The 14,714-nt window shown below is 42.0% G+C and overlaps 1 protein-coding gene across 7 annotated transcripts in view; it reads right to left on the bottom strand.

The window, feature by feature from the left end:
- TMTC1 (transmembrane O-mannosyltransferase targeting cadherins 1) overlaps positions 1-14,714 on the bottom strand; it is a 209,701-nt gene that overhangs the window by 21,592 nt on the left and 173,395 nt on the right. For all 7 annotated transcript variants that reach the window (XM_042849886.2, XM_042849889.2, XM_042849892.2 and 4 more), the window contains one exon: positions 3,107-3,209. In XM_042849886.2, the coding sequence (XP_042705820.2) occupies positions 3,107-3,209 (103 nt within the window). The remainder of the gene's footprint in view (positions 1-3,106; positions 3,210-14,714) is intronic.

Raw genomic sequence — 14,714 nt, 5'->3', positions numbered from 1 at the left:
AGAAAAATAGTAACTAAAAACTAATTTGACAATAAATATAGTCAAAACTTAGAGGAAGGGTATTTCAATCCTTCCCCTAAAGTGTTATCGCTTCTTTCCACTCAGAATTACTGTTGTGAAGGCTACATGGGACAAACACACATTTTTAATATTTGGCAAAAAAGATTCAAATCCAGCAGCCATACACAAATAACAATAACCTACCCCGCAGTTTGCAACAACGGTAGGCTACTGATTCCCTTTTGGGTGGCTGAGGGCACGCACAGCCTTTGCACTCAGGACTCAAAAGGCACCTGAGGCAGACTCCAACAGATCACTAATCCTCATGCTGCTGCAGTTATTTCCAGGGTTTAGAATGTATTGGTAGAAAATGCTTGTTTTGTAGAATATCATCAAGATGTCTATGTTTCAGAGGAACCATTGGGTGGCACTGTGTCACTGTATTTTACCTATCTACACACGAAATAACAAATGCGATTCTGAAATCCACTAGATCAAACACAAATACAAAACAAAATATTGTGCAAGTTACTTGAAAAACTATAATCATTCTTCTGTGCCTTATGTTTAAAAAAAATGCTGAAGTTCATTTTGTGCTGAAGAAAGGTGCCAGATTGCTAGTCCTGGGGAGTGAATTTGTATTTATACTAATTTTATGTCTAGCCTTTCATAATGAAGGATCTCACCATACTTTATGTACATACACACTGCATATTAACTACAAAATAAGCATAAGCATAGTTGAAATCATCAACATCCCAGCAATGCAAATATGAAAACTTCAGTAGATGTTAACTCAGCTATGTTGCATATCTTGGGCCAGATTCTCAGCTAGTGTAAATCACCGTAGAGGGAACTATGTCTATTTGCAGCTGCTGAAGCTCTGTCCCTTCACATGTTTTATGACAAACCATTTCACAATGAACAGCACTTAATTAAACTGCATTTTTAGCCAGAAAAAAAACAGAAATCAAAAACAGCACACATGTGCAACAGGGCTAGAACCTAAACTTAGTCACAAAAAGGTAGGGAATACCTATCTGTACCACATAAAACTTACATTAACATTTTTTTCTGTTCTATTTCCCTGAATTTTTAAAGGAAAGCAAGAGAGAAATCCATAGTGAGAGTCATAAGCACTTAAAATACCTCAAAGCCAGAAGAGGACATAGCCCTTCAGGATAGAATATTCAGTGATGGCCTAGCTCTGCCCCCATTGATGACCATCTTCAAAGTGCCTTAATATTTACAGTGGCATAAGTACTTAAGCCACAGCTAGTGAGAGAACTTAAGTCTTTAAGGCCAATTAATGCCTACCTATTAGGTGCACATTTAATAGGTTTACACAGGAGGGAGGAGTGCATCTCATTATCGGTGTGCCCACTGAGGGCTTGTCTTCACTACAGAGATAATGTGAGTTTTAACTTTAGTGTTGTCCCTAACTTGAGCCCTACCCACACACAAAAACCTGTGGTTTAAGGCCAGTGGTGCTTCTAATTTGAATTGGCTGGCCCGAGAAGGAGAAGTCAAATTAGCGCATCTCATCAGCTGCTAATCCAATCACTCTATGCAGCTCACATGTTATTTGCAGCCTGGCTACTCTCACTCAAGGTAGGGTATTTGGAGAGGAGTAAACGTGAGAGTAGATTGCTCAAATTAACTCTCAGTGAGGACACAACCTGTGACTTAACACAATTTTCCATTGCATAAGTGCAGTAGCCATTTTTCAAACATTCATAACTTTATTGTGCAGTTGTCTTCAGACTTGGTCATATCCTCAACAGAATGGTGTGTGTGTGTGTGTGTGTGTGTGTGTGTGTGTGTGTGTGTGTGTGTGTGTGTGTGTACATGCAGAACAGGAACAAGTTACCCTTTCCCCTTGCAGAATGAACAAGTGCAAAGAGAAATGGATTTATGCTAAATTGAAATGGAACCTCAAGAATGGAATAGGGCATTTTGGCAGCTTCATACAACAGTTTAGGACTGGAAGGGAAGTTTGAACTTTGCCAAAACACAAGGGTAAAATCTCTACTTCTGCACCTAACACCCTGATTTCTTTCATGGCCCCACATACTCAGCACTTTTGTTTTCTACTGGCAGCAGCACAGTGCCCACTAACATCAGACAAGAGTGAGGAGTCAGTACTATCTCAGAGAGAAGAACGCCAGAATCACAAACACCACTTCTTGCCAGATCCTGGCTTTCCAAGGACTCCCTTCCAAGTATTAACTGAGTCTGCCCCTCTTTAACTTTGAGTTGTGAAAACAGCATAGCCTGAAGCACAGAGTGGGTATCGGCTATGCCAGCTTAGTCTGCAGTACTTCATCAATGTCTCAACCCGGGTTCTGCAGGGACCACCTCTAGTAGCGAGAGGGTAGTTTAGTCTCTGTGTCTGTCTAAACTTGGCCTTGCTTCTAAAACTGTCAATAAAAGATCCAGTTGGGGTGGTGATTTTTATTATGTGGATGCCAGGAACTGCCTGGGGCCATGGAAGCTGGATTTGAACCAATAGTGTAGAAGTGAAAGGCTCTGTATCCCATTACCAATCCGCTGAGAAATCCATTCTCCCCACAAGAGTCCTAAGTTTGCCAAATGACTGTAGTTTCAAAGCTTTGTTTATTTTACAGCAGTGGCATTCAGCTTCTTCTAGAGCAACTTTGTCACTGAGCAGAGTCACAAACAGCCATGAAAGTGACATGGGTGTGTCTGTCTGTCTCTCTTTGGCTTTGAGTGGTCATGCGTTCTTGGGGAAATTATCACACGGTCGTCAGGCCACTGTGTAATGCATTGCTCATCCTCGAGAATATAGCTGCAGGCACTGGTATGGTGAGACAAATGTGGCAGGAAACACACTGAGAAGCACTGCTGTACAGTGTTAGCATTTGTTACAAATCTCTTCAAACCGTAACACTGAGGTCAGTCTCAAGAGAGCAGGGACAGTCTGTATTTATTTATTTGGAGTTTTACAAACTACAATGTAAGTGTGTCCATCCTCTGCTCTGGGAGCCCTTGACAATCTCTAAAAAATACCCTACTAAATAAACCAGACCCACTCAACACAGCAAATAAGCCAGTAACATAAATCTGCCAGTTCCATCTCACTTACCAGTATCAACTAAGAAAACACCATAGTTATTATGCAGATCAGAGCTCTCTGGACAATTCTCTATCCCAGCCTGATAAACCTCCTGGGCTTCTTTAAATTGTTCCTTAAACAAACAAAGATTTGTTATTAGTGGTAATACCAGCTTTGTTACTGCATACAGATATTTCATGGAAATGCCTTGTTATCATCACACCGAATTTCAACAGTCCATGTCATTTCATCTCAGTATTCAGGGAGCTGTGCACATAGGGTGAACTCTTGTCCCCTATTAAAGGCAATGGAAGTTATTCCATTGACTTCAGTGGGGCTAGGATTTCACCCACAGAGTCAATGTTTCCCAACTGTTACCTCACAGGGGTACTAGCAATTACCTCCACTTCCCCATACAGTCACAACAAGAGGTAGTTGTGGTAAATGTTGCCAAAAATCAATTATTCACTCAGTTCCAGTCCTGAATGGTTTTCTGGTGTCAGGGGCATGCACAAAGGGGTGGGCGGGAGGGAACCAGGGGCACTGCCCCCAGGTGTTCCTGCAGCCCCGGGGAGGGAGGAAGCAACAGGGCAGCTGGCTGCCAGCGGAGCTCCTCCTCCCCCAACAGCTACAGCTTCTTCCCTGCTGTTGGGAGTCCCAGGTGTTGCCTCTGCCTCCAGCCTCTGACTCACCTCACCTGCAAAGCAGGCAGTAGCGCTGAGACTCCAGCAGTAGGGAAGGAGAAGCCGCAGGCTGCAGCTATAGGGTGGGGGGAGGACCCTGCAGCCAGCCACCCTGCTGCTTCCTCCGTTCCCTGGGCTGCAGGGGCATGGAGAGGGCAGCTGCCGGGGGAGTTGCTGCCTCCTTGCTGCTGGGTGTCCCCGCCAGAGGTCTCCAGAGAAATGGGGGTGGGGCACATGAAACTTTCATTTGTGTGTGTTTAACATGTCCCTCCGAAAGTATTCAGATTGAAATCCCTGCAGTGCCTGGTGTGGATTGTTGAATAAAATGGGTTCCAAGGTCTAAGGCAGTGATACTCCGACCTCAGTGGTTCAGGAGACAAATTAGCGATCAATATTACCCCAAAGAGCCACAATAGTGTGAATTAATTTACTACAGTACAATTCATATTTCAACAGCAGGACAGGGGAAATATTTAGTTTTTGTACATAGATAGAATTCTCACAGCAAATAAGTGAATAACTTAGTGCAAGTTGATAACTTAATTGGTTAATAACATAGTAAAAGCATCCTGGTTGGTTAATAACTTAGACTGGTTAATAATTAAATCACACACTGTTTTAATATCATGTGCTGCAAAGAGCCACAGGAGACACATTAAAGAGCCACTTGCGGCTTGTGAGTCGCAGTCTGAGTATCACTGGTCTAAGGCATGGTCTATGCCTCAAATGTAGGTCGCTGTAGCTACATTGCTCAGGGCTGTGAAACAATTCACACCCTGTGTGATGTAGTGAGGTCGACCTAACCTCCACTGTAGATGCAGCTAGATCGATGGAAGAATTTTTCCATCGACCTAGCTACTGCCTCTAGGAGAGTCAGACTACCTACATCAACTGAAAAACCCCTTCCATCGACGCAGGAAGTGTCTGCACTATAGTGGCACAACTAGAGCACCGTAGCTGCGCTGCTGCAGCCTCTGTATTGTAGGTAGATACACCCTAAGGCTGCTCTATGTCATTGTTGAATACATGCTGCTATTCCGTCTGCACACCCCTGTAACTACATTACCAATATCAAATGACCTGAAGGAATATTTGCAGCTCCCCATAGATTTCAATGGGATCTGTGGGTAGATATTCAGCATTTCTGGAAAATCAGGCTATAACTCTTTGTTTTGTAATGCACCTGGCGACATCCTGCGTACGAAAGGCACTCTATTGCCCACACTCTAGCTAGTGTGAATTTCATGAGTATGCAGCCAGACGCTATGAGGGGAATAAGGTCTTTAATTCTGATCGAACAGCAATTATAAGGTTTTCCACTTCCCACAGCAGTCCAGCTGGCATGAGAAAACTACCTGCTTGCTCATACATAAGAGTGTTAAAGAATTACTGTTTTTCTCTACCCTCTCAGTTCATACATTTGCTGTGGGTGATATTATTTAATGCTTGTGAAAGGGAGGTATTTTAATGGTGAGAGCCAAACATGGTGCAGGCAGATGCTGTGCAAATTTCTACCACCCAGCTCTGTTGCTGTTCCTGCACCTTAATGATCTGGAACAACACTGCAATGACAGACCACGGCCTTTTCCTGAGACTCCCAAATGAGATCAGCTGTTTGATAATCTTGTGAGACCACCAAGAGGGATTTTCACAACCAGGATTTGAATCCAAGTTTAAAATAGCAAAAGGCTATTAACCCATTGCACCACTTTAGTCCCAATTATATATATATATTGCAAATAACTGATTATGCTTTGTTACAAGGATCTTTAAACCAAGATACTCATAAGTGACCAGCTATTTTGGGTGCCCCAGTTGATACACTCTAAAAGGGGCCTCATTTTGGGTGCTCAGGACTTTTCAAAATGAGGCCACTGTAGAGTGCCAAGCTGGGCACTGAAAAATGTTGGCTGTAGTATCTTCTTACAGATGAATTTCTTAATACCTGGAGTGGACCAGAATGGTTTTGCTTCTTAACACAGATTCAAATTCTGCTCTCAGTCATTACATCAGTGAATCCCAGAGCTTATTCACTGGACTTACTCTGCATCTAGAGTGGTGTAACTGAGAGTAGAATATGGCCCATTAATTTTTTTTAAATGCACCAGCTCTCCTCTTCATATTCATTTAAGAAATGGGAAGCTGAAATTAATGGCATTTGAAAAAATATGACTTGATGAAAGCAAATGACTGTCATGGTTAAGTGCTTTCACATTTACATGATAAAGGTCAGCCAGCAGAAAAGATAGGTTGTGATAACACACAAACACTCTTAAAAATGTTCAGTTTGGACAGTTTGCATATCCCTATATGGAATTACCACCCCCTTGTATTCTACCAGGGAAAATAAGGAGCACAGTTAGAATCATGAATTCTTAACTAAAACAAAGGGCAACTTTTGGAGAAAATCCTGTGTCAGGGCTTGGGATTCTTCCGTCCTAAGTGCAGGACTCTGCACTTCTCCTTGTTGAACCTCATCAGGTTTCTTTTGGCCCAATCCTCTAATTTGTCTAGGTCCCTCTGTATCCTATCCCTCCCCTCCAGTGTATCTACCACTCCTCCCAGTTTAGTGTCAGTTCAGTATAGACACTCCTTACGCCAATGGGAGTGGTTCTCCGGCGGCACAGGTAACCCACTTCCTCCCAAGAGGCAAATTCTTTTGTTGACCTAGCACTGTCTACACAGGAATTTAGGTCAGCTTAACAGATTTTTTCATATCTCTGACCAACGTAGTTAAACCAACCAAATTTTCTAGTGCAGACCAGGCCTCAGAGAGACATGCTTGTTTTTTGTCTCAACTGACTATAACTTTTGTTTTCTTTTAGAGTGGGGCAAGTTTTCCTTGTTGAGTTTATTGATCATAGAAGCAGTGTTTAAACCAAGAAGCAGTTATGTTATGCTAGATTAATGGGGTCTCAAATCAATCAAACTCAATGACATATACGACTATGGGATGTTATCATGTCTGTACTACACAGGTATCCATAAAGCATTGACAACTCACAGAGTCCTGTCCCAGCGTGCGCTGGGTTCACTGCACAGTTCTCTGGTGAGACCTCTTTGGCAGTTCCAAAGTCCTGGTCAGGAATCTGGAAGGGTATTCCCAGGGCATTATGCAGAACTTTCTCCCACATCGCTTATCTTCTCCTAAATGGTACCGCAGTGCAGTCACAGTAGCCTGATTGTCCATATTGCCAACCCCAACCCTTCAAAAATCACGAGGTAGGCCCCCCAAACTCAGGAGATTAACTGATAAATTTGTCAAGATTTTTATGAGATTTAAACAAAAAATTTCTGGGAGCTTTTTGTTTGCCTTCTGAGCTTTTAGGGTACGTTCATGTCACATTTTCTGGCTTTTCTCTGCAACAACAAGAGCTACAAATCTCCTTGTAAAAAAGATAAAAGCTGAGATTCTCACAAAACAACTTGACTCCGGAAGCTGAAGTTTGAAGAAGAAACACCAAATACCATGAGTCACAGGATAAAACCCATGAGAGTTGGCCACCCTGCTCAGACTGGAGTAAATCAGGACATACTCCAGTGAAAGCAGTAGAGTTGCATCACTGTAAAACTGGTGATATCACACTTTCTGATATCACAACCATTTCCATGGCAACATATCATGGCACAAACACCGAGCTGCAACTGAGACCAAGCAGAGGGAGGAGTTGGGCTCCCAGTGAGAGAGACATCCTCGCTTTAAAGGCACAAATATCTTCATAAACAGCAAAGGGAACCTAGGAAGCTTTGATTGAGTGAAACTGTGTTGTAGAAGTGTTCTCTTATTTAGTCTGCTCTGGTTTGAAAGTCACCTTGCAAGGGACTAGAAGACATTGAATTACAGCAGTCTGTACTAATTCCCTTGAGCATGAAACTTTCTTCTTAAGAGCATCTTTTACAAAGCCAGGAGCAAAGGAACTTTAAGCCCTATTTCAGATTCATAGCTCTCAAATTACTGGGGAAGATACTGTGTAGGACCAAGGCAATCAAGATGCCATCTCTTCGTGTCACTCCCACCTGCTCTCTCCTTCTTTAGCCATCACACACAACCTCAGACACAGCAGTTTGTCATAAGCATGGTAACTTCATGAGAGCTAATTAAGTGTGCAACTTCTAGCAACTCCAGCCCCCTTTTCAGACATGTGCGAGATAAAATTCTTGAAATACTCGCTCCCCACAGCTACACACAGTGTTTTTTTAAAAAACTGTTACTGGGATAAGTTTTGCATATTGTGTGTTAAAAGTATCCAACAGTGCAAAAATGTGTGATCTAAACTATGCTCCAATAGAAAGAATAAAGGCCATGAACTTAATTCCTTTTAAGAACTACAAATAATACATTTCTTTAAAAGGAAGAAATCAGACTGCAACTGAAAAACGAGATCTAGTTTCTCCTTCCCACACATATATCATCAGGCCAATGCTGGCAGAATTTCCTGTAATGTATTCCTCAAGGAGCTTTGCACGTTTAGGGTCTGGCTCTGCAGCCCTTAATCATGTGGAATAGTGCTTACTTGCATGAGTGGTCCCATGGAAGTCAACAGGTCTGTTTGTGTAAGTGGTATGCAGTACAAGGGCTGCAGAGTCAACTATTAATCTTGTGTGGTTTGAAATGTGGAGGTGTTAAAAAGCTCAAGGAAGTTGTTACCATCTGGGGAAACTGTATAGACCATTTTTTCCCCCTCCACTTAGTCAACCCACAAGACGATGGACAAACTGTATGCGGAGTAGATCAATTATTAGTGGAGTTAACATTTCTAAGTCAAGGGAACTACAGCTAAGGACATTTCCTTTGGACATATGGCCTTACACCACTATACTGTTTAATTGTCCTGACAATCTTATGACCAGTACTTCTAATTATTGAAAATTAATTAATATTAAAACCAGCTGTCACCATAGAATCATAGGACTGGAAGGGACCTTGAGAGGTCATCTAGTCCAGTTCCCTGCACTCAAGGCAGGACTAAGTATTATCTAGTCCAGTTGTTTGTCTAACCTGCTCTTAAAAATCTCCAATGATGGAGATTTCACAACCTCCCTAGGCAAGCTATTCCAGTGCCTAACTATCCTATCAGTTAGAAAGTCTTTCCTAATGTCCAACCTAAACCGCCCTTACTGCAATTTAAGCCCATTGCTTCTTGTCCTATCCTCAGAGGTTAAGGAGAACAATTTTTCGCCCTCCTCCTTGTAACAACCTTTTATGTACTTGAAAACTGTTATCATGCCCCCTCTCAGTCTTCTCTTTTCTAGTCTAAACAAACCAATTGTTTTCAATCTTCCCTCATAGGTCATGTCTTCTAGACCCTTAAATCATTTTTGTTGCTCTTCTCTGGACTTTCTCCAATTTGTCCACATCTTTCCTGAAATGTGGTGGCCAGAACTGGACCCAGTACTCCAGTTGAGGCTTAATCAGCGTGGAGTGGAGCTGAAGAATTACTTCTTGTGTCTTGCTTACAACATTCCTGTTAATACATCCCAGAATGTTTCCGTTTTTTTTTTTTTTTTTTGCAACAGTGTTACACTGTTTCACTCATATTTAGCTTGTGATCCACTATGACCTGCAGACCCCTTTCCGCAGTACTCCTTCCTAGGCAGTCATTTCCCATTTTGTATGTGTGCAACTAATTGTTCCTTCCTAAGTGGAGTACTTTGCATTTGTCCTTATTGAATTTCATCCTGTTTACTTCAGACCATTTCTTCAGTTTGTCCAGATCATTTTGAATTTTAATCCTATCCTCCAAAGCATTTGCAACCCCTCCAACCTTGGTATCATCCACAAACTTTTTAAGTGTACTCTCTATGCCATTATGCAAATCATTACCTCAAAAGGTAATAACAAAATGTTTTTTAAGTACATCAGACGCAGGAAGCCTGCTAAACAACCAGTGGGGCCCCTGGACCATCGAGATACAAAAGGGGCACTTAAAGACGATAAAATAATTGCGGAGAAACTAAATGAATTCTTTGCTTCAGTCTACATGGCTGAGGATGTTAGGGAGATTCCCAAACGTGAACCATCCTTTGTAGGTGACAAATCTGAGGAATTGTCACAGATTGAAGTGTCACTAGAGGAGCTTTTGGAATTAATTGATAAACTTAACAGTAACAAGTCACCAGGACCAGATGGCATTCACACAAGAGTTCTGAAAGAACTGAAATGTGAAATTGCAGAACTATTAACTATGGTTTGTAACCTGTCCTTTAAATCAGCTTCTGTACCCAATGACTGGAAGATGGCTAATGTAATGCCAATATTTAAAAAGGGCTCTAGAGGTGATCCCGGCAATTACAGACCGGTAAGTCTAATGTCAGTACCGGGCAAATTAGTTGAAACAATAGTAAAGAATAAAATTGGCAGACACATAGAAGAACATAACTTGTTGAGCAAAAGTCAACATGGTTTCTGTAAAGGGAAATCATGTCTTACTAATCTATTAGAGTTCTTTGAAGGGGTCAAAAACATGTGGACAAGGGAGATCCAGTGGACATAGACTCATAGACTTTAAGGTCAGAAGGGACCATTATGATCATCTGGTCTGACCCCCTGCATGCTGCAGGCCACAAAACCGTCCCTACCCTTAGTCTAATTAGATTTCCAGAAAGCCTTTGACAAGGTCCCTCACCAAAGGCGCTTACGTAAATTAAGTTGTCATGGGATAAGAGAGAAGATCCTTTCATGGATTGAGAACTGGTTAAAAGACAGGGAACAAAGGGTAGGAATAAATGGTAAATTTTCAGAATGGAGAGGGGTAACTAGTGGTATTCCCCAAGGGTCAGTCCTAGGACCAATCCTATTCAACTTATTCATAAATGATCTGGAGAAAGGGGTAAACAGGGAGGTGGCAAAGTTTGCAGATGATACTAAACTGCTCAAGATAGTTAAGACCAAAGCAGACTGTGAAGAACTTCAAAAAGATCTCACAAAACTAAGTGATTGGGCAACAAAATGGCAAATGAAATTTAATGTGGATAAATGTAAAGTAAAGTAATGCGCACTGGAAAAAATAACCCCAACTATACATACAATATGATGGGGGCTTTAAATTTCGCTACAACTAATCAGGAAAGAGATCTTGGAGTCATCATGGATAGTTCTCTGAAGATGTCCATGCAGTGTGCAGCGGCAGTCAAAAAAGCAAACAGGATGTTAGGAATCATTAAAAAAGGGATAGAGAACAAGACAAAGAATATCTTATTGCCCTTATATATGCCAGCAGATCGAGGGACTGATCATTCCCCCTCTATTCGACATTGGTGAGGCCTCATCTGGACTACTGTGTCCAGTTTTGGGCCCCACACTACAAGAAGGTTGTGGAAAAATTGGAAAGAGTCCAGCGGAGGGCAACAAAAATGATTAGGGGGCTCGAGCACATGACTTATGAGGAGAGGTTGAGGGAACTGGGATTGTTTAGTCTGCAGAAGAGAAGAATGAGGGGGGATTTGATAGCTGCTTTCAAATATCTGAAAGGGGGTTCCAAAGAGGATGGATCTAGACTGTTCTCATTGGTAGCAGATGACAGAACAAGGAGTTGCAAGTCTCAAGTTGCAGTGGGGGAGGTTTAGGTTGGATATTAGGAAAAACTTTTTCACTAGAAGGGTGGTGAAGCACTGGAATGGGTTACCTAAGGAGGTGGTGGAATCTCCTTCCTTAGAGGTTTTTAAGGTCAGGCTTGACAAAGCCCTGGCTGGGATGATTTAGTTGGGAATTGGTCCTGCTTTGAGCAGAGGGTTGGACTAGATGACCTCCTGAGGTCTCTTCCAACCCTGATATTCTATGATTCTATGATCCACAGTACGCCCACATCTTGAATACTGAGTACAGATGTGGTCTCCTCATCGCAAAAAAGATATACTGGCATTAGAAAAAGTTTAGAAAAGGGCAACTAAAATGATTAGGGGTTTGGAACGGGTCCCATATGAGGAGAAATGAAAGAGGCTAGGACTTTTCAGCTTGGAAAAGAGGAGACTAAGGGGGGATATAATAGAGGTATATAAAATCATGAGTGGTGTGAAGAAAGTGAATAAAGAAAAGTTATTTATTTGTTCCCATAATATAAGAACTAGGGGCTACCAAATGAAATTAATGGGCAGCAGGTTTAAAACAAATAAAAGGAAGTTCTTCTTCACACAGCGCACAGTCAACCTGTGGAACTCCTTGCCTGAGGAGGTTGTGAAGGCTAGGACTATAATAGGGTTTAAAAGAGAACTAGATAAATTCATGGAGGTTAAGTCCATTAATGGCTATTAGCCAGGATGGGTAAGGAAGGGTGTCCCTAACCTCTGTTTGTCAGAGGGTGGAGATGGATGGCAGGAGAGAGATCACTTGATCATTACCTGTTAGATTCACTCCCTCTGGGAGGCCTGGCATTGGCCACTGTTGGTAGACAGGACACTGGGCTGGATGGACCTTTGGTCTGACCCAGTATGGCCATTCTTATGTTCTTATTGATGAAGATATTGTACAGAACCAGACCCAGAATTGATCCCTGTGGGACCTCTTTTGATGTGCCCTTCCTGGTGCTTGACTGTGAACCACTGATAACTACTCTCTGCGAATGGTTTTCTAATCAGTTATGCACCCACCTTATAGTAGCTCCATCTAGGAAGTATTTCCCTAGTTTGTTTATGAGAAGATCATGCGAGACAGTATCAAAAGCCTTATTAAAGTCAAGATATACCACATCTACCGCTCCCTCTCCATGCACAAGGCTTGTTACCCTGTCTAAGAAGCTATTAGGTTGGTTTGATATGATTTGTTCTTGATAAATCCATGCTGACTGTTACTTATCACCTTATTATCTTCTAGACGTTTGCAAATTGATTGCTCAATTATTTGCTCCATTATCTTTCTGGGTACTGAAGTTAAGGTGACTGGTCTGTAATTCCCCAAGTTGTTCTTATTCCCCCTTTTATAGATTGGCACTCTACTTTCCCTTTCCCAGTCCTCTGAAATCTCTCCCGTTTTCCACGACTTTTCAAAGATAATCAATAATGGCTCAGATATCTCCTCAGTCAGCTCCTTGAGTATTCTAGGATGCATATCATCAGGCCCTGGTGACTTGAAGAAATCTAATTTTTAACTTGTTCTTTCCCTATTTTAGCTTCTGATCCTACCTGGCATTCACTATGTTAAATGTCCAATCACTACTAACCTTTTCGGTGAAAACTAAAAGAAAAACGTCATTTAGCACTTCTGCCATTTCCACATTTTCTTGTTATTGTTTTTCTGCTCTGATTAAGTAATGGGCCTACCCTGTCCTTGGCCTGCCTCTTATTTCTAATGTATTTGTAGAATGTTTTCTTGTTGCTCTTTATGTCTCTAGCTAGTTTAATCTAATTTTGTGCCTTGACCCTTCTAATTTTGTCCCTAAATACTTGTGTTATTTGTTTATATTCATCATTTGTAATTTGACCTCGTTTCCACTTTTTGTAGGACTCTTTTTTGAATTTCAGATCATTGAAGATCTCCTGGTTAAGTCAGGGTGGTCTCTTGCCGTACTTCCTATTTTTCCTATGCAGTGGGATAGTTTGCTCTTGTGCCCATTGAGGGGCTTTTTCAAAACACAGTTTCAATGCAACAAACCCACTGTATGTGTGTATATGCAAATATATTACTGATAGAAATCTAAAGGCCATACCTTGAAATTCCTATCATATCAGACATAATAGAGATTTTCATCTACCTGAACATATCTGGTAACATTTTACTCTCACCCACAGATGGAAGGAGAAGAAAATAAAATAGCAAAATACATTTTAGCAACTGATATTTATTATTGACGGGGCTGGTAACAGCACATATTAAGACTGCCTGACCCTTCCCATTATAAGACCCTCTTTTTATTTGCTTTCAAACTTTAACCATTTGGGCTGAAATTTTCCATGCTGGATGTCTGCCTCAAGATGACTCTTTTTGGAAAATTTCAGCTAAAATGGTTCAGATGTTTTCAAGAACAAAACTAGTGAAAAATATATTTTTTGGCCCATGTTAAAAATTTTGGATGATCTTTTCTTCGAAAAGCTGTAGCGCCCCCATGCTTTGTCGCAGGTACTTGAAATTTGGCACGGGGTTGCTTTTGTGTCAGGGATGTGCCTTGTGCTGTGCCCAAGAAAATCCTCCCACATTTGTCCAAGTTATAAGCCTCTGTAAAAACAGTTTGCACATGCTCAGAACATGCTGCTGCTTGTATCTGCAGAGGGCTGAGTAGGACTTTCCCTGCAATTGCAGCTTTGGGCTGCTGTGGGACAGGTTGAGGCTGGGCACTGGAACTGAGAGAAGGGAATTTATATCTCCTGTGCTCTCAGTGATTCCCCCCCCCCCCACCCTCCCCACACCCAAGCCCAGGTAATGTGGAGGAGGAAGTTGCCTGATTCAAATGCAGAGAGGACAAGAGCCAATCCTGGAGGAGGGATGCAGGTGAAGTAGATTGGGTCAAGGAGCCTGGAGGAGACATGACTGGAACTGGAGGCTGCCAGGGCAAGGGGAGAGGGGAACAACTGGGACTGGGAGCTGTGGGGTGGGAGGGAGGGGGGAGTGGCTGGGCAAGAAGGCAGGGGCTGGGATCTGGGGTGTGTGTGTGGAGACTGGGAGCCAGGACAGGGGGGAGGATTTTTATAGACGCATAGATTTTAACACCAGAAGTGACCATTGGATCATCTAGTCCAGGTTTGGCAACCTTTCAGAAGTGGTGTGCCGAGTCTTCATTTATTCACTCTGATTTAAGGTTTCGCGTGCCAGTAATACATTTCACATTTTTAGAATGCCTCTTTCTATAAGTCTTTAATATATAACTAAACTATTGTTGTATGTAAAGTAAATAAGATTTTTTAAATGTTTAAGAAGCTTCATTTAAAACTAAATTAAAATACAGACCGGACCAGTGGCCAGGATCCGGGCAGTGTGAGTGCCGCTGAAAATCAGCTCGCGTGCTGCCTTTGGCACGTGTGCCATA

The sequence above is a fragment of the Chrysemys picta genome, chromosome 1 (assembly GCF_011386835.1).
Source record: "Chrysemys picta bellii isolate R12L10 chromosome 1, ASM1138683v2, whole genome shotgun sequence".
Classification (NCBI taxonomy): Eukaryota; Metazoa; Chordata; order Testudines; family Emydidae; genus Chrysemys; species Chrysemys picta.
The sequence above is the reverse complement of the archived record's forward strand: the minus strand, read 5'-3'. Positions and strand labels throughout refer to the sequence as shown.